This window comes from Lithohypha guttulata (genome assembly GCF_036872675.1).
Source record: "Lithohypha guttulata strain CCFEE 5908 chromosome Unknown scaffold_3, whole genome shotgun sequence".
In the NCBI taxonomy this organism is placed as follows: Eukaryota; Fungi; Ascomycota; class Eurotiomycetes; order Chaetothyriales; family Trichomeriaceae; genus Lithohypha; species Lithohypha guttulata.
Window position 1 is genome coordinate 1904537 of NW_027042752.1, and position 27198 is coordinate 1931734.

At 48.9% G+C, this 27198-nt stretch overlaps 10 protein-coding genes across 10 annotated transcripts; 6 read left to right on the plus strand and 4 right to left on the minus strand.

Annotated features, from left to right (window-relative positions):
- Window positions 1-448: 448 nt before the first annotated feature.
- Window positions 449-3715, minus strand: NAT10 (N-acetyltransferase 10; the record flags this gene model as incomplete). Its single annotated transcript, XM_064898815.1, has 2 exons — window positions 449-2136; window positions 2185-3715. 2 exons carry the CDS (start codon window positions 3713-3715, stop codon window positions 449-451), a joined length of 3219 nt encoding a protein of 1072 aa, XP_064754772.1.
- Window positions 3716-5554: 1839 nt separating this feature from the next.
- On the plus strand, window positions 5555-7255 carry LTR64_004471 (uncharacterized protein; the record flags this gene model as incomplete). The annotated part of the gene is given in 2 exon segments (XM_064898816.1): window positions 5555-6065; window positions 6081-7255. 2 exon segments carry the CDS (start codon window positions 5555-5557, stop codon window positions 7253-7255), a joined length of 1686 nt encoding a protein of 561 aa, XP_064754773.1.
- A 796-nt stretch (window positions 7256-8051) lies between these two features.
- On the minus strand, window positions 8052-9141 carry LTR64_004472 (uncharacterized protein; the record flags this gene model as incomplete). Its single annotated transcript, XM_064898817.1, has 2 exons — window positions 8052-8810; window positions 8860-9141. 2 exons carry the CDS (start codon window positions 9139-9141, stop codon window positions 8052-8054), a joined length of 1041 nt encoding a protein of 346 aa, XP_064754774.1.
- Window positions 9142-10523: 1382 nt separating this feature from the next.
- LTR64_004473 (uncharacterized protein) lies at window positions 10524-11592 on the minus strand (the record flags this gene model as incomplete). The annotated part of the gene is made up of 2 exons (XM_064898818.1): window positions 10524-11228; window positions 11278-11592. 2 exons carry the CDS (start codon window positions 11590-11592, stop codon window positions 10524-10526), a joined length of 1020 nt encoding a protein of 339 aa, XP_064754775.1.
- A 1934-nt stretch (window positions 11593-13526) lies between these two features.
- LTR64_004474 (uncharacterized protein) lies at window positions 13527-14552 on the plus strand (the record flags this gene model as incomplete). Its single annotated transcript, XM_064898819.1, has 1 exon — window positions 13527-14552. The coding sequence occupies one exon, from the start codon at window positions 13527-13529 to the stop codon at window positions 14550-14552; it is 1026 nt and encodes a 341-aa protein (XP_064754776.1).
- Window positions 14553-15524: 972 nt separating this feature from the next.
- LTR64_004475 (uncharacterized protein) lies at window positions 15525-16701 on the plus strand (the record flags this gene model as incomplete). Its single annotated transcript, XM_064898820.1, has 3 exons — window positions 15525-15571; window positions 15630-16057; window positions 16130-16701. 3 exons carry the CDS (start codon window positions 15525-15527, stop codon window positions 16699-16701), a joined length of 1047 nt encoding a protein of 348 aa, XP_064754777.1.
- Window positions 16702-17674: 973 nt separating this feature from the next.
- Window positions 17675-18823, plus strand: LTR64_004476 (uncharacterized protein; the record flags this gene model as incomplete). The annotated part of the gene is made up of 1 exon (XM_064898821.1): window positions 17675-18823. One exon carries the CDS (start codon window positions 17675-17677, stop codon window positions 18821-18823), a length of 1149 nt encoding a protein of 382 aa, XP_064754778.1.
- Window positions 18824-19295: 472 nt separating this feature from the next.
- LTR64_004477 (uncharacterized protein) lies at window positions 19296-20975 on the minus strand (the record flags this gene model as incomplete). Its single annotated transcript, XM_064898822.1, has 1 exon — window positions 19296-20975. The coding sequence occupies one exon, from the start codon at window positions 20973-20975 to the stop codon at window positions 19296-19298; it is 1680 nt and encodes a 559-aa protein (XP_064754779.1).
- A 1672-nt stretch (window positions 20976-22647) lies between these two features.
- BMT1_1 (Beta-mannosyltransferase 1) lies at window positions 22648-24108 on the plus strand (the record flags this gene model as incomplete). The annotated part of the gene is made up of 1 exon (XM_064898823.1): window positions 22648-24108. The coding sequence occupies one exon, from the start codon at window positions 22648-22650 to the stop codon at window positions 24106-24108; it is 1461 nt and encodes a 486-aa protein (XP_064754780.1).
- Window positions 24109-26052: 1944 nt separating this feature from the next.
- Window positions 26053-26337, plus strand: LTR64_004479 (uncharacterized protein; the record flags this gene model as incomplete). The annotated part of the gene is made up of 1 exon (XM_064898824.1): window positions 26053-26337. One exon carries the CDS (start codon window positions 26053-26055, stop codon window positions 26335-26337), a length of 285 nt encoding a protein of 94 aa, XP_064754781.1.
- Between the last annotated feature and the right edge of the window lie 861 nt (window positions 26338-27198).

Consider the following 27198-nt stretch of genomic DNA (forward strand, 5'->3'; position numbering starts at 1 on the left):
TTGAATGGGCTTTTGCATGGTTCATTGCGCCAGTATGAGACTTTGTCTCTTCGAGATGGCATTGCTACATGTGTTGTCTCAGCTAAGCATCCAAGGATTATGGAACAGATCAGAACAGATAAGGGTTGACAATAAACGTGTACGTGTGTTAGCTGAATGAGATGAGAGATGTACTGCAACGATACAATGTTATGCAATTCGACGCGATTCCACTGGCTTTGCGTCACGCTTTGAGTCGTGCATGCTGGTGAAATTCACCACAAGCAAAGCAAGTCAAACCAGTATTTATGTTGCGTGGACGTGCTGTGCAGCCGAGCAAAGAATGCTTGACGGCGAGGACGAAAGGCGGGAAGGCGATGAGAAGGTGCTCTCCGTGTAATTCTGCCTGAAAACTATCTGAGCAGATACATTTATGGATAACAGAATATTTGGGATCAACATTGACTTCTTAAACCTTCCGCTTCTCTTTCTTACTCCTGTGTCCGTCCTTGTGCTTCGACTTGTCTTTCTTCTTCTTATCTGTTTCACCATCTCCGTTTTGCTCGTCCTCTGCATCGGCTTTCCTCTTCTTTGAACTCTTTACTGAGACAGTGCTTGTTCCACCTTCTCGAATCTGGCGCTCTGCTTCTGCCCATCTTGCATCGTCGTCTTTCTCTTGTGTGTCTTCAAGACCATCGAGCTCATATCTCTCTAAAGGGAGGGCATTAATCAATTCTCGCTGCTTGGCACGTATATTCGGATCGATGTCGTCTTCTACGTCATCGTGGTCAGCATAGGCATCTGTCGAGCTACCATTCGTCTTTGATTGTGATGTGGACGATGCCGTGGTTATTCTCGAGCCCAGGTTGGAGGACCGTGGTATTGACGGCCGATCATTTGACTCGGATGGTATGTCCTTCGTAATGTCTTGCTCAAGAACAGCTCTGAAGGCGGTACTGATTTTGCGGACAACTTTGATGAACATTGCCAAAAGCTGGTTACTCTGTACATCCAGCTCTTTCTCAACATCACTGATATCCTTCCGCTGTAGGCCAATGGCGAGCAGAATAGCTTGCTGGACACCAGACAGTGAGACTTGTGGGAGTCTGTTTGTGAAGAAGAGCTGTGCGATGCTAGGTAGGAGATCAAGGATTACGTGGTAGTCGAGCATGTTGCTCGCATAAGAGTCAAGTCGTGCAAGATCGTGAGGCGAAAAGAGGCTATCGAGATCTGCCTTGGTGAGAGGTTTCGACAGTGCTGCCTGAGAAATATTTTGCTGTTTTGAGGGCGCCGAAGCCGACTCAGAGATTGAAAGCGACTGTACAGCAGCAAAGGCGCGAAACTGGTAGCTAAGAAGACTTAGGAAACGTCTGTGAAAGTCGGAAGCATAAGCACTGAGCCAGCTCGGATCAACATTGCCAGAAGAAGAACCATGTAAGGGACGAAGCATTACACAGGAGTGTTCGCCGGTCAAATCGTTTGGCGTCTGCCTCAGATAAACAGGTGCGAAGCTGTGACGCTTCCAGAATCTATGGAGTTGTTGTGTGAGGCCGTAAGAAACACCGAGATAGTCAAGAGCATCAGGAGCACGCTCGCTGAGACGAGAGAACAGAGGCGGCATAGAATTGATGTTGCGTACTTGAATATCATCTGCTAACAAGGATGTTGAGTCTAGCTCCGCATCCGTGACTCGTGGCATATGTTCGCTATCCTGTACAGTATTTGTGTTCTCTTCTTCGGAAAGCGATGCAAATTTGCCTTGGTAGAAATCAGCTAGCAACTCAAGTGCACGGCTGCCGTAGCCCATTTTTAGATACTCAGGATTCGTGGCTATACGCACGACTCTCGACCCTGATAAACCAGCGAATTCACTGTCCTGGAACTGTTGGCTTACGAGCCAGGGTATGAGATCACCACCTGCTCTTTGTCCACGACTCAAACTGTTCATAACGGACTGTCGAGAGATACGACCCTCCAAGGCGACCTGAATAACACAGAGTGGTTCTGGTAGACTTGTCGCACCTTCGGCAACAGGTGGGATCAGTACGAAGAGTTGGTGTGCGGGAGCGTCAGACATAAGTTGTAAGTCATTTGGGCTGTTCTTGTAGTGACTGGCGACATACAAAGCCATCATCTGCTGTAGGAACTTCTCAGACACTGGGTGGAAGGAAAAGAGAGTATCGCGATTGACGTGAACGAGCTCACATTGCGAGGGGTGAGGTGTGCCTTGTATGTTGGTCTTTGCTTTTGGCAGAGTTGCGTCGAGACACAGTAATCGGTTCAGCCATTTCTCGACAGCATCGCCTTGTGCATACCGTATTGGCTCCGACAGAGTGATCTCTCTCAATGACCTGCTGGATCGTATCGTTTTTGAATCGCCGTTGTCCTTCTCGACAGCCTCTTCTTGGTTCGATTTAGCACCACCTCGAGACTGCTCGCGCAATTGCTGGATCAATTTCAGTGACAGTGAACGTCCAGTTCCTTCGTAGCCGTTGATAGTGGAAGCCATGAAAACAAGATAGGGGCCCATGAGTTTCCTGACCAAAGGCAAGGGGATAGCAGCAGCTTCGTCAATGACCACAAGCTCAGCTTGACCAAGGACATGTGCATCCTGAGGTTGTATATATTGTATGGTCTGACGATGTTGTCTGTGAATATTGATACGAACGACAGCTTTGTTGTAGTCTGGATTTGTAGATTGGAGGATAGTGTAATCAATGTGGTCGGTGTAGTCGAGAGCATCGAAACCTCTGACTACGAATTCGAAAAAGGTTTTCAGATTTTCAGGGCTGGGAGCGGTGATAAAGATATTGCTATAACCATGCGCGACTGCAGCAGCAACTGCAACACCGAGCGCAGCAGATTTACCTCTTCCACGAGCAGCTGTCAGGGTGACTGTACTCTTCAATGTCTTTTCAGATATAGCATCAACAAAGGTGAGGAGTGCTTTGGCTTGATCAACGGTCCTCGAAAGAGCCAATAGAGGGCCAACTGGGCGTTGGTCTGCCAGAGACTCCTTTACCTCTTTCAATTCAGCTCTCTTGGGATCTAATTCCTTGTCGTTGTTTGAAAGAGGTGGCAGTTGTTGGACAGTTTTTCCTCCAGATATAGGTAGGACGTTGAGCTCATCATCAATGACCAAACACGACTCGCAACTTCCAAGCGACAGAATGAAGCGCTCGTTGAAGCGAGCGACAACATCGTCGTGCGCTTCCGTGCGATACCTCGAATGTACATCCATGGACATTGTGTATAATTGTTTCAGACTCTTCATGCCTTTCAGTAGAAGCAAGACCAGACCTCCACCTTCGACCGTCTCGATTGTCCTGGCGAGCAAGTTTGGAGTGAGTGCCTCGAAATCTTGCAGAATACACATGCCATAGGTATTTCCCAAGATCTTCTCCGTCTCTTTATAGTAGACATATCGGATATTGTTCAAAGTAACGAAGAGCTCGAAAGGATCCTCAGCATTGGCTTCTCGAACACCTCGTTTGATCTCCTTGCGGATTTTGGTCTCGCGCTTCTTTCGATGAGATGTGAACCCAAGTAAATCTTTCTTGTATGCCCAGAGCACCGACTTGTTCTGCTTCACATCGACGCTGGACATGATATAGTGCAGATGTACAATGACATCTTTGGCCCGGTCGCCAACGACGACGATGAAGCTGCGCTTCTTCTCTTGGATACCATTTCGAATAAGAGCTGGTATCCTGGCATCAATAGCTTTGCGAGGCATTTCTGACACAGCCGACCACCTACCACCGGACGAGAAGGAGCGATCAATTTGGGTTGCGACGCGCCTTCCACTTCTCCAAACTGCATCTCAGAAAAAATTGTCTCTTATCCGCGATAAGCTCCACAGCCGGCAGTGGCCCGCTGCAGCTTTGGTGGGCTCCCTATTCAAGCTAAAGTTGGCCAAGGTTTGGACGTGTGGATGCTGGAGTTCTAGGTGGATGGGGAGGTTGCTCTAGCGGTGATCCATGCACGCTAATTTACCTCTACGAACTGGACAAACTCAAGTTATCGAAGATTTGATATACTGAGTGTCTGCATCACCTTCGCAATCGCTGTGTCATCCTCCGTTGGCACCACTTTGCGTATCAAGCATGAGGCTGCCGTAACGACTTCTTAGTAGGGTCAACCATGCTTCACCGTGCTCAATCGGTCGAACGACTCGCGAAGGAGCGACCCACCCAACCATGGCAGCCTCATTGGGTACTTTGTCCTATATGTATGAAACCTGTTCACAATACGACTGGGCCTGACTGCTAACTTAGTACGCAGGATCGCGTGTCTCACGGCCTCGACTCTGTCCTTTTCACCAGGCTCTTTCCTCACGACTGAAAGGCCTGTTCATCTTGCTGTCTTGACTCTTCTCTGCACCAGTACCTGTCTGTTTGCTATCGCAAGACGATCGGGAAGTCGAACTTCAGCTGTTTCAGGTCAGCATGGCAGCTACGTATCGATTCCTTTGCACGAAACATCTGATGGACAATCGAAGAGCGCTGAAGACAAAGAAAGAAACTACAGTCAGACCCTGAATAGCTCTGTTCTGCTGCTTCTTGTGCTGGCGGCGACTGCTGCGTTGACCTTGCGAATCGAGTTCCATCGCCGTATACTGCTCGCATCAGAATGCACTACCAGAAGTCTTGAAGTATGGCTGCCTCTCTTACTCGCACTATACGACGCTTTGCGCTTCCAGCAGCCACTACTGCTCGAAGACGAAGAGGATGATGATCCAGGCTCGAGCGCATACCGCGACTTTGCTCGTTCTTTGCGCAAGTCTTTGCTCTCGAGCAAATATCGTTACGTGCCAGCTGGCCTGCTCATGTCCTTGGGCTGCCACATGGTCGCTGGCCTGTGGCTGACTTCCCAGTCGAGTCATACATGCCCCTGGGTTAGCACAGACTCATTCGTTGTACCACGGTTACAGGCGTTGTGCTTAGCTATAGATGCCTTCCTCGCTATTGCCGTGGCCGAGTTATCTTCTGGGTATCGCTCTTCTGGCTTCCCACTATCCACGCCTTTCTCATGGGCCACTGTCACCTCGCTCTCAGCTGCCGCCTGGTTCAGTATCTCTGTATTTGTTTTTCGTACGCAACCAGAGAACCAATCGTGGCTGCTGATGAACTCGGGAATACCTCGACCGACTGTACTATTCACTTTGCTGTGCCAGGCTGTTGTCCTAAGTATATTATGTATATCTACTCTGTATAGTGTGAGTGTCAGAACAAACGATACGTTTCAGTACCTAACTTCGTTCTAGGTCGTTCACATGGGTCTACTCCATACTTGCTTGTCGTTGACTGCTCTGCTTTCTACAATCCCAGGTGTTAAGTTCATGTGGTCTACTCACCACCCTTACCCTCCAATTTCATCAATCAACCTCACGTGGTCATTCGTCCTCGTCTGCTTAGCCTGGTCAGCCTACGGTCGAACAAGAAGAGCTGTACGCCCTTCTGATGCTCCATCATCCACGCTGCGACGGTTCGTGGCCATTATCCTCCTGCTTGTTCTCCTCTACCCTGGACTCATGAAAACAAATACAGTATACTATCATCCAGTCGACTTGCTGATGTTCGATGCTCAAAACAAGTACCTGAACTACCTCACTTACGCTGCTCAAAGCAAAAGCCTGACAGAGGCCGTGCGCACTTACCAGCAAAGATATCAGGACAACCCACCACCAGGTTTTGATATCTGGTTCGAATTCGCGACCAATCGATCCGTCTACGTATTAGATGAGTTCAACCAGATATACAACGATCTTCTGCCATTCAGAGCTGTCCCTCCAGCTCAGCTTCGAGAACAAACATGGGAGATAGTATCGAACCCATGGAACGAAATATCTGGCATTACAATTCGTCAAGGTAAAGCGTCCGTGCAGGAAAACGTTCTACCAACTCATCGTTGGATGTTGGAGGGTGTTGTTCACATCATTGACAGCTTCAGTCAGCATCTGCCCGATATGGACCTTGCCTTCAACTTGAACGATGAGAGTCGTATAGCTCTTACTCAAGAATATCGCCAGGAACTGCAGAATACAGCACTGAACAACGGTTTCCGTGGCGAGTCGTCTTTCTCAGGTAATCGTGCTCTAGATTGGAAGGATATTCCCGATGAGCCGACCACAGATACAGTTTTCGAGAATTGGTCCTTTAGTAACACCTTCCACGAATGGGCTGCTCAGACTTGTCCAAAAGACTCTGCTGCTCGGAAGAATACAGCACCTTTCAGCAGATCGCAATTATGTGTTCATTGTGCAGCTGATCATAGTCTCGGTCAATTTCTGGCTAACTGGTCGATTGCTGCCGACCCTTGTCATCAGCCCGATCTTGCAAATCTTCACGGATTCTATCTAAGTCCTGCTGCCTTCAAAGCCACTCATCAACTTAGACCAGTCTTCTCTCAGAGCAAAGCTCCTGGATTCAATGATATACTCTACCCAAGCGCATGGAATTATATGGACAAAGTTGTCTATGCCCCAACTGATGCAAGTACACCTGACCGGCCAGCATTTCCGGATCTACCTTTCGCCGAGAAGGCTGATACAATGTTCTGGCGCGGTGCAACCTCTGAGGGTGTCAGTGCAGGGCTTGGAGCATGGCGCGGCATGACCAGACAGAGAGTGGTTCATATGGCGAACAACCTTACCGGCTCCCAGCATGACACCGTGACCCTGTTACTGCCTGACCAACAGCGTCCCAACAGCTACACATACACCACAATCCCTGGCTCGTCCCTAAAAGCACTCGGACTCCAATCAGATGTCCACATCGTTGACGGTATCGCCCGCTGCGGCGGTCGAGACTGCGACGAACAAGCAAACGAACTCGGCCTCATCGGCCCAGCAGACTTTCAAAGTCACTGGCAGTACAAATACCTCATCGACCTCGACGGCGCCGGTTTCTCCGGTCGCTTCCTACCCTTCCTACAATCACGTTCTCTCCCCTTCAAAGCAGCACTGTTCCGCGAGTGGTACGATAGTCGACTCATACCCTGGTTGCATTTTGTGCCGATCGACCTTCGACTTCATGGTCTGTGGTCGACTCTCGCGTATTTCTCTGGTATGCACGGTATGGACGCGAAGGGAAAGCCATGGGACTGGAAGGGCCATCAGAGAGAGGCTGAGTTGATTGCTGAATCTGGGCGGGAGTGGTCGCGCAAGGTACTACGGAAAGAAGATATGGAAGTTTATTTCTTTAGATTGTTGCTTGAGTGGGGACGACTTACTGATGATAAGAGAGATGAGCTGGGTTTTGTACTCAGTCGATGAGCGTACTGAATTAGAGCGCTGTGATGAGAAACGACTGGAGCACCTATCAACGACTCCAATAGCAGGCATTGTTTCTACCCCTGCCTGGATTGCTCGGAGAAACCAATTCAGCGTTGGCTGGTGGACGGAAACTTGCTCCCAAGCACATCACTGACTGATACTGTCGTCAGTGAAGTCAGCTCAACAGCAAATCTACAGAATCGGCAAAGAGGCTGGTGTCTAACCTAGCTTGAAGCCTGTAAGAAGTTGTACTGGTGGTCAAATTCTCCCACAGGGACTGCTATCGTTTCTGACCATGGACACAATTAGAATATCATAACAGAAAATACATACGTTCAAAAGGAAGAAAAAGCAGAGTATGGTTCGTGTTCTTACAAAATCATTGTTGTGAAGTCTTCTATCTACTTCTATACCAACAGCCACCTGTGCCTGATCAAGCACCTCAACCTCAACCGACATCCAGCCATGCTCGCTCATATTGCGTAGCTTCGCATAAGATCCGAGAGGGAAAGGAAAACGGGGTGTCGTGAGACACATGTGTGTAGTATTGTCAAACAGCCAGAAGAGACGGGATATCTTCAAGCTTGTAAAATGAGATATGTTGCATGGAGCCACCAGGGGAAAGCAGTATACCAATTGTTCCAGCCAAAAAGAAAAAGTGTACGTATTGAACGAAGTACAGGACGAGATGTTTCGTTATATCGTTAGTAAATGCCATGGCCGTAGAAGGGATAGAAAGAGACTCGTCGTCAAAGGGCGCAAACACTCCAGAGCTGCCAGTTGCTGCAGCCGTGTTTTATATCCTGGACGAAATGGCGCTGATTTCCTTGTCAAATGCGCTTGAGCTGAAGTTGTCCTTTTCGGTTCGTGGTGTGCTTTCGACTTCTGTCTCTTTTACGAAGCCGTCGAATTTCTTGGGGTTAGGTAGTGCTATCGAGGTCGATCTCTTGATTTCCTCGAGTGGTGTGTTCGTATCTCGCTCGTTGCCGTTGTACACGACTGCTTGAACTGCCGGGGTGTAAGTTGCTAGAACTTTGTACAAGACTGGCACGGCAGCGCTTAGGATGGAGGCATTCATGACAAATTGTTTCAGAACTGTTGGATTAGGCATGGCTCGTGGCTGGTTGATGTCCTTGAGCGCTGGTGCCAGAAGGGCGATCTGTACGATTCCAAGAACACAGGTGATGAAGCGAGACCCGAAGAGGCCGAGGATAGTTTGGCGCTGTTTAGCGGTGATTTGCATGTCTGGCAAGGCTGTCCAGACGCAAACTGCAAGCCAGGCATCGAGGAGGATGCTGAGGATCAGAGTTGGATACCATAAGGATCCTGAAGCTGTGCATCGATCAGGAATGTAAAGCCAAGGTAGGGATCCGCCGCACTGAAAGGCGATGGCTGGAAGAGCAAATGTTCCCCATACAGCGATGAGGATTTGCAAAACCATCAATTTGCCCTTTGCGATGGCGGCTCTGCTAGCGATTCGATAAACAAGACGGACCAGCGAAAATTTGGCAAGGATCATGGCGACGAGAAAGATGAGGTCGGAGGCATAGACAAGCTGTATCGAGTCAGTAATCATATGTGAGACAATGAGTAGTCAATCATACCTGTGACAACCATTTGAGTTTAGAAGCATTTCCTGGCCTGATGTATGTTCCCATTCCTCTACGCACAGCGTGCTCGGTCAAGGCGCTCTCAATAATGGCGGCCAGCAGTGCCAAGTACAGCAGAACATCATCGAGGCCAAACTTCCTTTTCCATCTCAGGTTGGTGAAGACAACTCGTGTGACCAGCACTATCAGGGTGACTCCCATGCAGACATAATTCGATATGACCACTCTGCTCGTCTCCGGCGTCGCATTGAGGGGGTTCTCTTCTCGAGCATCCATGCTTGCTGTGTTGCTTTCTTGTCAAAAGAGTGTACTATAGCGAGTGTCTGTTGTTGGAAGGTAAAGAATGTGAGGTCGTGAAAGACAAGGAGTGTTCCGGAAGGGAATGTGTGAAGCCGACAGCAACAGCGAAACTGGTCAGGGACAGCCTGCGACAGTACCAGACAGAATGACGAAAAGAGAGCAATGTTGCGAGGAGGTAGGAGGAGACTGTTCAGATTGTTTGATCAGCGCTAACTTCCAGGTACGCCAATCAGCGCATGGGCCGATAACATGGTTGGCGCCGAAAAAGGAGATCCGGCACAAGAAAGTTTTGCGCCTTGGTCTCCCGGCAGCAGGTCGATTGGCTAGATTTTAGATTAGCAATGCTCGCTTGCGGAGGATCGTCTCAGCCCGAGACAAAATCGGGTAAACGTAAGCTTTCGCTGGAGTTGAGCTGGTTCTGACATCATCCAATTTAAGTAATGACCACAAAGTTGAATTGCCCATCCGTGCCCGGAGTCGTGGTGTTGAAGCACGGCAACGAGATGGGACCTAAACAGGCCGGATATGCGGTCGTCGCGTGCCTGACTCCTATCCACGCGACACGGTCTTGTGTGATCGACATGGGGTTGATCAATGACGAAGAGTCAAGGGAAGTCCTTTGTGCCAAAGGAGCAATGGGCAGAACCTGTGAGTGTGGTTGTCGATAGCCTTATTGTATCTTGATGACTGGTACAGATGTTGTGCACAGTGCTGAGCACAATCAGTATTGTAGCTATCGCATCGAATAATAGTGTCGGAAAGGTATATAGCCATTGCATCATGCCTGATCAGTGCGGAAATATGGCAGCCCTTATCGATACTCATACGAATCAGATCTGCAACCAACAGCAGGACTGTTTGTGGTCTTTGGTAGGACGGCTCAGCGAATGCTGTGCAATGCTCGACACCTCCGCTCGTGACTAGCTGACAAAGTCCTTGTTTCCTCTGGGGTGCAGCGAACACGACGATGCTTGGCAGATATTTTACGAAACATGAGTACAGTTGGGGGGGTTGGCTGATCAGAAGAAAATTTCTGAGCTTGGTTAAAACTTATTGAAGCGGGGTTTCAATCTAGGAAAGGACCGATCAGAGAGTGATGAATTCGCGTGGCAGTTGCGGCTTGCACAGAGTGTCAGTGCTCTTTCCCAGAGGCAGCCTTGGCCAAAAGCTGACGTCTCATTGGTTTTCAAGATAGGATTGGAGGACGAGCTGCCACAACCCGGCACGGTGTGTGAAAACAGTCGCGTGCTGTTTAAAGCTACAACAAGTCAATTCATTCGACGAAGCTAGTGCTACAGACCAGGTCGCGACACATCCACCGACCCAGCAAATACTACCAGTAAAGGTAGAACATTCTGCTATCGAATTGGCCATGCACTCATGTCAGTGCCCATCTGCATCGCCTCAGCAGCAAACATGTGTCTGATAGGTTCGCCAGACTCATATTGCCCAACCGTTCCGTGAAACAACGCAAACTTGCCATCTGGAGTCATATCTGCACCCCCTGGCGCTGTCACCGGCCCTGTCTGCGTCGTCATCAATGGGTAACTGCTCTTCGTGAAGGGCATGGTCAGGTGCTCCGAAAATGCAAAGCTAATATCATAGTGTTCGGTCGAATAACAGTTGCTGCTGAAGGTCATGAAATATAGCTCCTGGCTTCCACTGTAGAACAGGCTCGGGGACTCGACAAGAACTCCGTCGGCCTCGTCACGGTCCAAGACCTCGATAGGTTCCCCTATCCTCGTCACACCGTCCTCCTCTATCTGTTGCAGCAGGATCGGTGTAGGCCGGTAGTCCTGAGGCAAGCCACCCGATCCGCATGGGCCACCACCGGGATTCATACTGTTTCCGTCCACCTTGTAGACCACATACAGGTTACCGTCTTTGGGGTCTCGAAATGCAGCTGGGTCAATAGCTCCTCCGTCATCAAGAGGACAGGCGAAAGGCTTCTTCACCGGACTGTATGGACCAAGAACACTGGTTGACAGGGCTGCTCCAACACAATGTTTGCTTGTCTCGTTCTTTACCGTGGCAGCATAGTACATGACCCAGCGGCCATCTTCCTGTCAGTCTGAGTCAGCACGAGTCTTTTACGAATTTTCACGCACTCACCAATTCATACACGTGAGGTGCCCATATGTTGCGGTCATTCGCCGCCCATGGCCCTGGATCTGGCAGCACGTCGACATCCTCAAGCAGCCTCCACGAGTGCTCGCTAAACGACGCCGAGGCCGCGACCTGGACATTGCGACCGTTACCTGCTGTCGCAAATGCCAGCCACATCCCATCTACCGAGACCAGCGCGGGATCCGGAAAATTGACCGCAAGAGCTGGTTTGGCCTGTGGGTAAGTGGTGTTGGATTCTGCTGCTGCTAAGCATACAGAAACGAAGACAAAAATTGTTGTGGGAGAGCTGAGATACATCATAGTGCTTGTGATTTGATTGACAATCGAGTTGACATCAGATATCCAATCAAAGACTGAGGCAGAGGCAGCGAACTGATCTGGCTTTATAATCCTGCTGACGGTTCGAACATGGTGAAACCATTGCACAGCATGACTCCTCTGGGCTGTGTGCCAACGCCTAGTCCTCGACCAAGCACTTCTCGTCAGATGATCAAACAGAGCTATGAGTCTGATGACAAGGCAGGAAATGGCGCAAGATTGTGTACACCATAGCCCAATGTCTGTCATGGGTTGTTGGATCTCGCAATTCGTCTGAGCAAGCAATAAGGATAGGCGGTGTAATGATACAGCCGTAAGTCGCGGAAGCGAATGTATATGTCAGCAGATCGCGATGTCAAGCGTGAGCATCTCTCGACTGCTTCCTCTCACGACCTGCTTGTTCCTTCCGCGTTTGTCTGACTGGCCGTGGCTGCTCCTGACATCTTTCCCGAAGTCAACAACTCTCCTAGCTTGCCAAGCTCCATGCAAGCCCGGAGATCTGGTAGACTTGGTAACCTGTCACGTTCAGATGCCACCGCTGCCTCGCACAGCATTTACGTACAGCATACTGCATGAACCATTGGGTGATCTTGCTCGATCAGTCAGTAGCGCTGCAGACGAGATGAGAACTTGAAGATACTTGAAGTGATTGCCCTGAATACATAGAGATACAAGAGGTTTCAAGATTGTAGTATAACACCGCCGTATCTAATATGCAGCAGCGTGGATCTTTCGGTGATATGGTAACTTATAAGGGGGGAAGTATACCGCTAGTCCAATTCGGTCGTAGTAACTTCACTATCACGCTCACCACACGGCTAGTCCTGATTTGGTCACTGTCTTCACCGTTGCTCGAATTTCATCTCAGTGCGGGACATTAGCAATGACTGAGCAACGATGAGGTACAAAGTCTGGCGTCACCGAAGGACGCTGATATGATGCAAAGGATTTCCATTGACGCGGTGGCATTCCGAGAGTGCTGCGGCCAACATAAATCCATGGTACGGAGGAAGTACGACGAGCTTTTACATCCTCCGTACTCAATGTCAACAACTCCCGGTCAAACTAACGGTCGACACTGTTGTGCTATCACGAGTGTCCACGACGGCAAACCTGACTTCAGACCTGCGTCGTACGTACAAACGCATACAGCCTTCGTGCGACGACGCCTTCTTCACGTGCCGGCGGAACTCGTGGGCTCAACGCTGTTCTCCACAATCCGCTCCAATGTCGAGCGGGCTCTTAACTGCTCTGCTTGATACGTCGAGTGCGAACGTACTCGCCGCTCTGACTCGCGTTGTCTGTACAGAAGATTACAAGCCTGCTTAAAACGAACATCTTTTCTGACAACTTTCTTTCCTCCGTTTACAGTGTGACGGCCCCTGCTGACGGTACCTTGTACATCCGCGCGTGGTATTGTGCAAAGGATATGTTGCTGCGCATGATGTTTCAGATACCGGATTCAAACGAATTCAGCTACTCACGGTGGAATCAAAGCACAATTCCCTATGTCATTTCTCTCAGAGGCTAAACTCCCACTCAGCCTCCCTTTCGGTTGGAAGAGCTTGAGCGAAGAGCGTAGGCAGAGGCACGCCAGATGATATCGTGGAATTCGGGATCGTGATGTCGCCGCTCGGTCTTCAGTACAGGAAGATTGGTGATGCGCTTGCGCAACAATGCCCTACATCGAGAAACAACACGGATGGACAATAACGACAATGATCCAACAACAAAGACGAGTTAGCAAAGAAATTGCCCATTGTTATCGTCCACATCCAGGTAGTGATATACATGATCTGAATCGTCATCAGAATACATCTCTATCAATGCTGATAAAAATAGCACGATGCCACGATACAAATTTTCGACCTGTACATTTCAACGAAACACTGTCATCCCTTGAGATTATACAAAAGATGAGGTCCGATTATACACGTGTGTATGATGTGCAGTTCGGCGGGTTCGTCCATGTAGCGAAACTGGGCGAAGGCTTATACGGTTGTGCGATCCTCGTGCGCTCGCTTCGTGACGGCAAACTCTATGTGCGGAAAGAAGACCTGGACTGCGTGCCAGCCGATGGCCACCGATCTAATGTCATTGATAGTGACGAAGTCCGCAACGCGATGCATGTCGGTCGACTGATCGACGTGCCAGAGTGCAAAGGCTGGATTCGCTATGCAGATCAACGCAGAAATTTGAGCTTCGGAGTATCCTACTGGGAGTATTACTTCGCAGGAACTCTGTGCGACGCTCTAAAACGGTCAATGGTGAGAAATATCATGTTTCCAGAATCGTGGATTTTCCATTGGCTGAGCTGTATGCTCGACACGATACTTAACGCTCACATCGCGGGAGTAACTCACCGTGACGCTCACATGAACAATTGGTTCTTAACCCGAAGGCGCGATGAAGAGATTCCAAGCATTGGACTCGGAGACTGGGGCTGCAGTCAGGTCTGTGATCGTTTGAGCGGAGAGGAATGGTTCCGATTCTGTCGCAAAGACTTTGTGAGCGTTGCGGCGGGTATCTTTGAGGTCTTCGCGGAACAACCACACTCATCACGTGTGCGAGGACTTATCAAAGACATTGTTAGATCACTTGAGCATTACCAACGACCTGCCGACTTTGTGGAACTCCACAAGGCCATGGACTACTACCGAAGAGAAGCGTGTAAAGCTGCCAACACCCGAGAACGACCAACAAGGGCACAAGAAGGTCTAATTCCACGTCAGAGCAAGTACGAGGATAACATCTACTGTCCTTCTTCAGATTCACGCGCAGCCTATCGGGCTGGGGAAGCCCAGTCGAAGAAGTTCGAGGTCGCCAAAGTTGAGGGCCGTGAACTCAAAATCCATGGCGCCATCAACTCACACTTTGTCGCACAACGAAATGGTGGATGGAGACAGAATCCAAGTTGTCGTCCGTTGTTCAGAATCAGGTAGTTGGTATATATCAAAGCAGCCATTGTCTAGAGCACGAGAGGAAAGTGGAAAGCAGGTTCGGTTCAATAATTAGTATTGCTTCTTTGCTCTTTGAAGTATCGCGTGAATAAATGTTCCACAGACATCGTCTTCCTGCAGGACCGGAAATTTTCGATCATACCGCTCGAAAGTTGAAGCTCGTTGAATCATAGACAAAGTACGGCGCAGGCTCTTTCCAAAGCAAGCGGGACACATGGCGACGTTCGATGCAGCATAGAGCAGAATTGCGCAACGGATCGAAAGCAAAGCCGTAACATACTGGCCTCGACTGCACTGACCACTCCGACACGTCGCGGGTCGACGATTCCCACATCTCTACGCGTGCGATTGTACCGCTTCTTCGCAGCCACTTTCTGTGCAAATCCATCCGGATCATTGCGTAATTGAGACTGTCACATATCTTGACTATCATGGCCGTGAGCGAAATGTGAGTATTTAAGGCACGATGACTCGAAACTTGTGGGCAATCATGTCGCAACAGAAGTCATGCCTGGTTGAGATATGAGCTCGCAACTCATTAGCATGAAACAGATAATAGGTCACTTTGCGAGCAAGAGATTCACCAATTTCGACTCTGCCTCACGAATCGTCTTGCGACCATGGAAAGTGCAGAATTTTCCTCGTTCGGCAGTTGAACTTTTGCGGGGTCGTGATGCGGGCTCCAACACCCACAACGTCGAGCATGAAGGAGATGATATTGGAAGATATAAACTCGAGTGTATCAATGAATAAGGCTTCCTCTTTATAGCAGCATCGTATCAATTGAAAATGTCATAAACCGCGCCACGAAACCCTCCCTTCCGAGCAGAGCACCTTGGCTCTTTGCTCCGGCCAAAAGACCTCCTCAAGGAAAGGACTGCTTTTGAAAAAGGTCAAATCAAGTACGATCAGCTGAAGCCTATTGAAGATGATGCTATCAAAAAGACAATTCAGATGCAGCTTGATGCAGGCTTTCACGCCATCTCAGATGGAGAGTATCGGTATGTTTGAAACAGAATCAGCTTGCAGCGACTGGAGCTGATGTGCATGGGTGTTCAGCCGCCAAGTCTTCTGGGGTCAATTCTTCGAGGATCTCGAAGGAATGTCTGAGATTCGCAATCCGAGCCTCGACATCTTCCGTGAATATGTCCCGGACATGGCTGGTTTCGTTGAGAAGGGCGATCGTCCTGGTCAATCTTACCTGTGCAAGGGCAAGCTCAAGCATCGTGGAAAGTCCGCACTCGCCGACGCTTACAACTACATGAAGACTGTTGTCCCCGAGAAGCTATGGCCCGAAATCAAAGTTACCTTGATCACACCCTCGTGGTATCACCTACGGTACAAGGATGGCTTGGCATTCCCAAAGGATGTGTACAAAACTGATGAAGAATATTTTGAAGATGTTGCTACCGCCTATCAACAGGAGCTCGATCTGCTCTATGAAGCAGGCGTCAGGAATGTCCAGTTTGACGATCCACTCTTCGCCTGTACGTGATCCTTTCATGGCATGCCTGATTTTGTACTGTATTGCGAGTCTGTGGAGCTGATTATGTCTACAGATTTCTGCTCAGAGAAAATGGTCGCAGGGTGGGCCGCCGACTCATCGAACAAGCGATCATTAGATGATTTACTAAACGTATATATCGACGCCTACAACAAATCAATTTCCAAGCACACCTCAAAGATGCATTTCGGTTTGCACATCTGCAGGGGTAACTTCATGGGATCCAGGCACTTTTCCGAAGGTGGCTACGATCGTATTGCCACAAAGATTTTCAAAGACCTGAATGTACAGACCTACTATCTCGAATACGATACACCACGAGCAGGTTCCTTCGAGCCTCTTCTGCACCTGCCGAACAACAAGAACGTGATCCTCGGTGTAATCACTAGCAAGTTCCCTGAACTGGAGGACCAGGAGAAAATGAAGGCGAGAGTCTTCGAGGCCGCCGATGTGGTCGCTAAAGGCGCAGGGCAGAGCAGAGAGGACGCGCTGAAGAGACTAGGTGTCAGCCCACAGTGTGGCTTTGCTAGTCATGAAGAAGGTAATGCGATTGTCTGGCAGGACATGGAGAATAAATTGAAGTTGGTAAGAGCGTTGGCAGATTCCATCTGGCCAGGTGAGCCTTGAGTGGTGAGTTAGAATTATCGTCACCATCGTCCCTCCCAACATGAGACAGCTTAGTACAGATTCAAGAGTACAACGGTGGCTTCTAAACTCGTGTCATCGTGCACCAGTCCATGCCGTCAAGCAGAGCACTTCCTTCCAGGCGTGGCGGGCCATTCAATCACATTTGAGCAGCTGCAACTCAAGATCACATGACTCACGTAAGTGTGATTTTGCTCTGCTTCGGTACTCTTTTGGCAATCAGCAAATGCTCTCCGCATTGACAAATTCTAGTTGTGTGCCAATCTTGTTTGCTGAATATTTGATCAGGTCTCAGAATTTTCTAACGGTGAGCCGGTACTGGATCCTGTGCTCCGCATACAATAGCTCAACCATCTTCGACCCTTCTCACAGTACATTACATATCGACAAGAAATCATATTTCCGCTCCTGATGCGACATAAGGGGCCGAACTATATGTTTGAACCAGGTCATTCCAAAGTCTTTGGCTTGTTGTTGCGACTGAAGTCGCAGTTATGAGATATATATAGAAAGCAGCACGTTCGAAGATTCATCCAAAGAACTGTCCAGGAGCACGAGAATGGCAATTTTAATGGACAAAGCGATGGGCTGCTGCGACGCTTTTTGCGAACGGGATGAGCATGGCCAACGAAGTGTAACGAGTGGCACTGCCGTAAGTGACAGTGCAAGAGTTCGTATAAAGAGACACTCTTGAACTGGCACTATCTGGCTCAACAGCACCCTGTCACTTCCATTCCTGCATTCAAATGTCAGCTTCATGTCACCAAGAAGCCGAACACTCTGTTCCGCATCAGTGTTGTTGTCACTTCGTCCAAAAACAATTTTCTTTTATACCTTTGCATTTCGAAGAAAACTACCAATTCGACTGCGTGTTTCCAGAGATTATCCCAACCAACAAGGAGCAACAACCTTTTCCAAGTCCGAAAAAAGAGTACCGCATCAATCTCTACCTACGATGACAACTCTCCTCAATCTCCCCGATGAGCTCCTTGTCGAGATCGCCGCCTGGATTCCGTTTGGTGGTGACTCGCACACAAGCGTTTCCATGGCCAATAGACGCTTCAACGCGGTTCTGGCCAGCAGATCACTACCCAACAGAATTGCACGTTATCAATCTAGTGACAGGTACAATCTTCTCGAGTCCAAGGAGTCCGATTTGTACACCGTCCAGGATACCAGAATCACTTGCCAACGCTCGACCAACCACTCAGTATGGCTGCAGGCACTGGAAACCGTTGACTTGTCTGATTCGATGAGCAATACAGCCATTGAAGCAGCGATGCATTTCCAGCTCTACCATACAGATGTAGCGCGTGGGAGAGACTGGAGTGGTGTGGTACGAGCACAATTTCTCTTACATCTGAGAGTGCTCCGTCTAGTACCCGTTGAGGCATCACTCCTTCTGAGAAAGTTACACCTCAAAGTCGACCGATCCTCAAAGCAATCTTTACCTGCTAATGACCAGATCAGGGCGGCTCAACGAACCATAAAGAATGTGAGAGGTCTGCCTCTCCTCACTATTCCGCCGGCTGGCGATGCTTGGGTCAACCGAAGAGGGATTCCTAGCCATTTATTGCCTATAGTTGTCTTGGATATGCCCACAAATAGTCATCAGCCTAGTCCTGCTACATCGACTTACTTCAAGTCAATCGTGGGTGGCATGGATCTTCCTCTACAACTAGCTTATTGTACTCACATCTTCCTCCTGGAAACTTTGGAAGCAAGAAATTACATTGATGTGACACGCCTCCCTCGACCAGATCCAATGGTGGAACAGCAAGTCGATGACGAGAAGCTTGCGACATGGACTGCCCTGACGGAGGACATCGATAGAGAAGTGACTAAGCTTTTCGCCGACAAAGCTCGAACTGCAATACTCATGAACAACCTCGATCTTCGAAAGTTCGGCGAAACAGTGCGGACTATCAACGAGGATATAGTCGCTATGACGCACGATCAACTTGTTTCGGCACTGGAGCAAGAGCACGAGTTTTACAAATTGCTCGATTGGCCATCCACGATGCTCAAATTACCGATGCGCGCTACAGGTCAGAAGGCAGATGAGGTCAGGCATACTGTAAGCTTGAGCTTCAGCATGGGCTAGGATGATACATATATTTTGGTTGGTTGAATGAGTGAGATGGTTGGAGGACAATAGGTTTGAGTACCTACAGGCTAGCTTGGTTGAAGGTCGAGGGCGTAGCGAGCGTTGCATTCGTATCATAACTGCAGCGACAGGTTGTGGCACTGATAGTATGCTGCATCATCGCAGATGCAAAAACAATGAATTTCAGTTATGAACCAACTCGTCGCACCTGCCAACATCAAGTTAAGAGTGGTGACTAGGGCTCAACAGGTAGACCATCAATGCGCATCTTGTAGGCAATATCAGCGGGGAAGTCTGGCATGGCCGCCAGCGGAGACACGTCCGTTCGCCAGCTCCAGTGATTACCAGACGAGTGTTCGGTTGGGTTTCGGAAACGATGGGCCAGCCTGAGAGAACTGATGTGCACAAAGTCATTCGTCCTGATTGACACGGGACAACTATACTTCAAAGTCCTTCCTCTGCCTCTTAACTATGTATGCATTTCGGGATTCATCAATCTCCCAAATTCCAATATCATCCTCAACCAAACAAGTTGTAGATCAATATCCCTCAATGCCTTATCATGCCAATCCGTACTTTCCCTCGCGATTCGCTCACTGATCCGCAACCCTTCCTCCGTCGTCGCCAAGAACCGTGCCAGTTCCGGCAGTTCCGCGTACAACGTGCTCAAAGGCACATAATGAACCCATGGTATCAACCGGTCATCATGCCACTCACTGAAAATCGTCTGCTTGACCACAACACTGCGACTCTGTAGCAACCGGTAGAATCGACCGGAGAATCCATTTCCGTCGATGTCTAGGACGAACTTGTGGCGATAGGCGGCTTCTTGGGGATCGTCATGATGTTCTTCAGGGATGCCAAAGATCTCTTTCTGGGTCTGGCAGGCTTCATCTGTGCATTGCACGATATTCGTTATTCGTGTCGAGAAGTGATCGGCCACCTCATCCATTGTCGTGAGGTAGGGTTGCCACTCTCTATTAGAGACTTCCTTCAGTAATTGAATAGGCTCGGAGAGGTTGTTGGTCTTGAGAACCATGCGTTGACGTTGCATGTGGTTCCAGGTCCTTGATGTAGCCCAGCCTCCTGTCGAGCTCCCGGTCCAGTAGAAGTTGGACTCCTTCTCTTCCCATGCATTATCGAAGTCAGAATCATAATTATCACGCGCACCGACGTAATACGCTGATGGGTACAGGATGTCGTTGAAATGAGAAGGCTTGCTCGCTGACCAGATTGGCGTGAGACTGTGAGCGATATGCATGTTGCCTGGACTTACGAGAAGACCGTGAGTGGCTAGCAAATCGCAATTCTGACAGACGTCCCTGCTACTTTTCACGTCGGTCACGAAGTTAAGCGGATCCTCCACGCTCGGCAAGGAGCAGGAAAGCTGACGGGAGGGTGACTCAATGCTGCACGCTTGCGACGTTGCTGCCCAACCATTCTGTTTTCCAGTCTCAATGAAGCTGAAGTCGAACGGTGAATAAGAGGTTGCCGAGCTGTCCTTGGGCCAGCCCATGCCGCTCTTCTGAGCAGCTTCTTTGGCCTTCGTGACTTCGGGGAAAGGAACGCTGACCATTGGCTCATCCCAGTCGTTCACTAAGAGTGTTACGTTATATGGGATGTATTCGGCCCATTCGCGATGTGGCATCAGGCGCTTGAACAGGCCCGTGACGCCTTCTGACATATTGACGGAGCCATCCTCGAACTTTATCATACCAAATCGATCAGGCTCTAATTCAAATGCAGCCTGAAGACGATGCTGAAGAACATTAGGTGGTACTCCGAAGAATGGTTCGAGGCTCTCCATGAAGGTATCAAACTCGTCGATCAGGACAAAGTCATGTTCCCGCGCCAATCTAAACCATGTGTCGAAGCCAAGAGGGGGCTGTCGATGGTATCGTCGGTGGTACTCATTGCGCGCATCTTTCAAAGTACGAGATTGTTCAGAATGTAATTTCGTGAGATGTGCCTGATTAGCTTCTACCAATCTTGCCACTGGATGTCCAGAGCGTGTTTGTACTGAGCGAATATGATGAAATCTTGAGAGACCATCGCTGCGCATCCAGAGCCCGACTAGGAGTATCACCGAGAGCAGGACAAGCACTCGTATCTGCGCGCTCTGTGATTGCGCCGTGATTCTCGTGCCCATCGTGGCAAGATAAGCAACTGAACAAATCAACAGTCATGGACGAAATGCATTTTTATCTCATTGTTCGACAGATATGGCACAGCAAGAGGGCAAGGCTAGAACATTAGGGTTTCAGGAGCTTCTTACCAGTACATCAGTGTATGCTTTAGACAAGAATGTGCTGCACAAAGTTCAGCTTTTGTTCAGACCTTGATGGGCCGGTTTAATGGCTGACTGAAATTCGAATGGGTTTCACCCTAACGATCTCTTGTCCTTGTACAAGCGGGCGCCACCCGGGACTTGATTGATCACCCCTCCTAAAGAGGACACAAGCTAGGCCGCTTGAGTCTGGCACTGTGTGATATCCTTAGGGTTTACTTATGCACTCGATACAGTAAGTGAAGACCCGCACTAGTGGTGGCTCCATGTCCGCTGCTCATGAAAGGCATTAGATATGTGCTGGCGAAGCATTGATTGAATAAATTCGTGGTGCGGAGCTACTAAGTCCGACTTCCACTTACCCAGTGCAAAAGAACGACGGGTTCGGCACTGAACTAAGTGAACTTTGAAGGTCTTTTCATCTTGGTCTTCCAAGCATACAGTACAATACAATACAATCTCACTAGTACTGGATGCATGTTTGTGGGACGTGCCCAATCAGTGTTGATATGTATTCAGAACTGCAACCACGGTCTTCAGCTCGTCCACTGTCTTCAGGGACAAATATGGCTCCACCCTGCCAGACAAGGCTGGAATTAGGGGAGAGTCGTTTGTTCTCTAATGTTCATCACCCTGATACGAATTTCGGCACTTGAAAACTGTCACGTTGCATTGCTCCATGCGGCTGAGACCATTTTATTCGCATTTTCGCCATGTTCGGGTCCAAACGAATATGAGTTAATTCACACTCGCATGACTTCTTCTGAGGACATTCAATATGGACTTTTAACCACGTCGACAATGTAAGCTACACTGACAGGACCAAGCCGTGTCGTCTTTAGACGGGCCATTCCAGTTCACCAATGTTGGTGAACCCACAAAAGTACGGAGAAAGCGCGCACGTGCGAAGGAGACGTGCATGACCCCTTATCTCTTTGAGTTTGTGGCATTATGGAGGTTGAGCAGAGCAAAAGAAAAATCGAGAAGTGGAAGGGAGATGCTTTTGTGGCGGCGCTAGTATTGCTCAAAGTATACTTAGCGTCGTTTTATGCATTTGCTGCCAAGATATCTAAGATCGATTTTCACCCTTGGAGAGCTATCCTACTCGGCTGGTTGTCGAAATATGTGACCGATTCAGCTCAAGCCAATTCAGCCTGACTCAGCATGAATCCCTTTTACTGTAGCTTGGGTCAAATGTTCTGGATCAGAAACGAGTTTCACAGAATATCCTTCACTACTATACAATTCAATATGCCAGTGTGTCAAAAGGCCATCCCTCTACCTGATCGTTCATTCTCGACGAGTTCAGATAACGGCGCCGAATCTCCCATGGTCTAATCAATGTCCGACCTGCCCATGTTCCTAAGCTCGCTTCGTTGCCAATTATGGCGACGGCACAGATTGATGGGTATTGGATTGTCGATATCACTGTTACTATTCCTGTTATCGCAACCACACACACGTGAAGCATCACTTACGCATACACTCGTGAGTTCTGAGATCGTACTTTCTGGCTTGTGACGCTAAGAACGCTATGCAGTCTTTGCCCCATATATGGCGGGCTTCGGAACCTGCCTCTGATAGTCATGAGCCCTACGAGCTACTCGAAATATCTGGTTACTCTAATACGAGAATCCCCAATGGACCCTATTGCGACGATATCCTCGTTCCAGGTCAAGAGCTGCGAATATCGAAGAGCATCTACCTCGAAGACGATAACCTTGAGATCGCCGAGACTATTGTACATCCCATGGTTGACTATACGGGTCAGTCTAAAGATCTGAGTTTCAAGGAGACTGTCAAGAAGACGTGGGGTGCAATGGCTGGGTCAAGTGTGTGGCTCGAGAAATATCAAGTTTACTTTTCTGTTACAAGAGTCTTCTTTTACACCCAAGGTGTTAAGCACTGGCCAAAGATCAGTTTCCTCTATGCACAGATCTACGACCCGTCCTGGACTAAGCTGAACAATTTCACCATTTCGTGGCAAGGTGAGAGCATTGTGTTCCCACGTGTTCTTGATGTGGAAGCCGAGTACGAGATTGGTGGTGGATTCTATGGGCCCGAGGATCCGCGCGTCATCATCGAGCAAGGCGTTCAAGACGCTGAGCCCATCGTGGTCTTCAACATGGTGCAACTTCGAGATAAGGTCCGATCAATGTACATTCACAGGCCATTTTCAAACTTTACGACCAACCTCAAATTCTCTGGCAAGGGAAACACAGGCACGCAGAAGAATTGGTCTCCTTTTTTCATGCCACGTAACTACACAGACAGCATTGACAATCAGCGGTGGCCGAGCAAGCATATTAACTTCATTTTCGATTGGCACCCCTTGAAGATTACTCGTTGCCACTTACTCAACGGAAATTGCGATTTTGTGTACAGCCAAGACCAATCAGGAACCAAGTATTCAGACCACGTCGCCATGAATAAGTACAACGACACACAAAGCGCTATGCGTGGTGGCTCAAATTTCGAGCCGCTAGGTATCTCACCCGGTCCAGGTCTGACTTCATTCGTGGGATTTCCACGAACCCACACTGATGCTGGTTGTGGAAAGGAAGCTATCTATCGTCCCGTGGTTGCTATTATGACTACAAATGGCACGCATTTCTACCTAGACTACATGTCTAGTGGCCTCGACTTTGGCCATTCAGTGCTAACGGAGGCGCAGTACAACGATGTCTGTGATAAGGGCCGCATTCTACTAACGAACAGCATTGCCAAGCTTGATCCACGACCACAGCACGATAAAATTACTTTGTCCATGACTGTGGCTGACTCAACAGTACAGGTTGCCAATCTCCATGGCGTCGGAAATCTGGTTAGCAATCTGCCACAATTCAATCTCAACAAAACAGCCGCATGGCATAACGAGGCCGTTCAAGCCTTCAGGCTCAACGTGACACACGACGTGCTGGTCTGTGCGGTGCAAACAATTTCGGATTATGCGATTCGCTTTACCAATGTCACTGATCGAACAATCACTACATGAGGACTCCACTGCATTTCCAGCAGAGTAAGTTTGTCCATGAACTTCGCCTACAGCATTTTCAAGCTCGCTGCTCTGAGTGCATTCTAGCACTATGGGGCAGCATTTTGTAGAGTGCTAGCCTCTTCCCAGTAAATTGATCCAGTCTGGGGCTATGACAGATCATATTCGACCGGCAGAAACAACCAGCGAACCTCTACAGGTACCAACAGGCTCCAAAAACAGGCACATCGACACGTCTACCTCTCTGGCTCTGAAATAGCTTGGTGCCACGCACTCAACAGGTGCAGAGGATTGCGATGAGGCAGTTCTCCACGAACAGCCTGTGGTACGATGACGGCTCAAATGCTGAGAAGGTGAATGGATTTGGAAATCTGGACACTTGTGACTCACGATCGCGGGCAATCGTAGAGTTTGACGACTCAGTCAGCAGAGTATCAGCGACAAGTCTCTTGTCGAACAGCTGGCTTGGTATGAGTACATGATATGAGAAAGAAATTTCGATGCCTTGTACAGTAAGCCAAAAGCGTCTGCGCCATCGTGAATGTCTATATTGATTAACACGAAGAGGTAATGACTGGCAGCTCCAAGGAAAATACCAAAATTACGTCCATCAAGTCGACAGTACGGAAGTTTCTTCACCTGTAAAGCGGCTCTGGTCTGTACTCATTGTGGTGTTTGGAGGAATTTCATTAGTCCCAGGTTGACTACGTGGCTTTGGCCTTCCATGAGTCAAAGCAGTGCAGTCAGTACCACAGCTACCATCAACTTCTGTTTCTTGGGTCAAAATGGACTCAGGCTATGATAACAAACTCGGTAATCGTGGCTGGGCGACTTGCTGCTCGCATGCCTCTATCAGGCACGTATGAATGCGCCCTGCTACGATACATAGGAGCAAACCACTTCAACAGTCATCAAGCATGTCCTGGTAGTCCATATAACACGCGCAGCTGGCGATATAGCTGAAATCTGCGATCAAGGTGAAGCAAACCCAAAAGTATGGCGTGCAACTCACCAGAAACAAAATATGGGTGGTTTCAATACCTTAGCTTCCTGTCCTACAAGGCGAATTTTAGTTTTCAACTCAAACGATTCCGAAGCATAAGCGACTTGTTCCACAAGACGTTCACCAAGCATAATACATGTTCGCCTTGTCTTCTCGACCTCTCCGATGAATTGCTCCTGGAAATCGCGAGTCACCTTCCACCGAGCTGCATGGTCAATCTTGCCCTAGTCTGTCGACGTCTATCAGCGATCACGAACACGACCTCTTTGCCGAGAAGAGTTGCTCTCTGCCAAATTCCAAGTCGGTTCCTTATTGAAGGCTCGAGGAAAAATGATTGCTTCGGCATATCCCAGCTTCGGTCGCTCTTCCAAGCTGAACACAAGAATGGAGATTGTGTCAGTAATACCAGCCTAGTACAGCAGTTGGCCGGCCGTGGCTGCGATCGGTCAATCCTATCCATGACCTCCACTTTGGCTGACTACATCAACGACAAGAGAGTCGAGGTTCGTAGAAGGTTTCTATTCTGCGCTTCGCACGTACATGTCTTCGCCGAAATGCTCTTTTGTGCTCGCCTGTCACGCAGTTTAACTTTGGAGGCACTTCTGCTACATCGCTACCTGAGTAGTGAGATATATTGGCAATTTAAGCACAGTTGCGAGGAAGCGACAGATATGGAATGGAAAGGACCTGGCAGTCTCGGTGCTGTTGCCAATTAATTTACCTTCAGAACCGTATGGGACTTCTATGCAAATCGATGGCGTCCGGGAACCAACAATGCTAATGACGATCGATTGCTCCATGGTTACTGGCACAAGCATGCTTGTGGAGTGGCGAAAGAGATGCATTCTATGTTGGACAGGATCTATGAACCTCATTACGAAAGATGTGCTCTTACTCTTTACTCTGTGCCTATTTCACTACTCAGAGCGTGTCGGAAAGGTATGCTGATCAACGTGGATGATCTCAAGCACGAAGATCCGGACGAAGAGAGTCTGTTCAACCAAATGATTACTAGAGCCTTGCAAGTACAAGCCGTTGACAATCATATTCTCGAGCTCTTCCGAGACCGAACTGAGAGCGGACGAATATTTCAGACGCTCGATGTGGAGGAACTAGGGAATATCATCAGAGAAGTGACTATTACGATAAAGAACATGACAGAGGCAGAGATATTGGAAGCACTATGGGAAGAATTCGAAACTCTGGAGCTGCATGGTTGGCTATGAACTAGCATGACCTGGAAGCGCGTCACTTCCGCATCCGGACGAGAGCTCAACAATTCACTACTATTATGTCACAATCACTGCAAGCTTGACGTTTTATCGAAAACATGTGCCGCCGCACAGCGCAGATAGAGTAGATGGTTAGTAAGTGTAGACAGAGGCTGAGACGACGACAAATCCGGCGCCTCTCAATGTATTGTTTGACTATTCGGCTATCGACTGCACACTATTTTCAGATAAAGACGCCGAGCTCCTACAGTACTTTTACAGTACATCGTCGTTCGCGTGTGGCATCACCTTTCAGATGCTGTTCAGAGCTATTCCCATTCCATTGCAAGGTCTCACAAACGTTCTCGATCAAGCCTTGTCTGACGCTCGGGACTGAGCCGTTTCTGGATTTCATGCAGGACACATGCCAGCCAAGAGTATAGCTCGCACATAGCCGAGGACTAGCTAGGTCTTTTCCAACATCGTTTTCACCTCTGCACCAGGGATTCCGCGATATGCTGTGCCTCAAGGTCAAACTTCACACTAATAGCCGCCATCTCGATATCGTTTCTCGATTTCTTGTTTTCGGATGCTGCGTCAACCGGCACGTCGCTAAACACAGTCTAACAGGAGCTGTACATGGTAACCATGTAGATAAGGTGCTCGGTGTGCTAGATCGTGACATTAAGCACTACATCAGCACAGTGGGCTGATCCTACTGATCGCGGAGCCAGATTAGCGAAAACAAGCAGCACATGGGAAATATTGGGGACTTGAGAGCTTTGGCGACCGAACTCGCTCCCAGCCACACAGCTGTACCGAACCAACGAGTGCGGGGAACTGAGTCAGCCACGCCCGAGCGCTTGCCGACCTCAG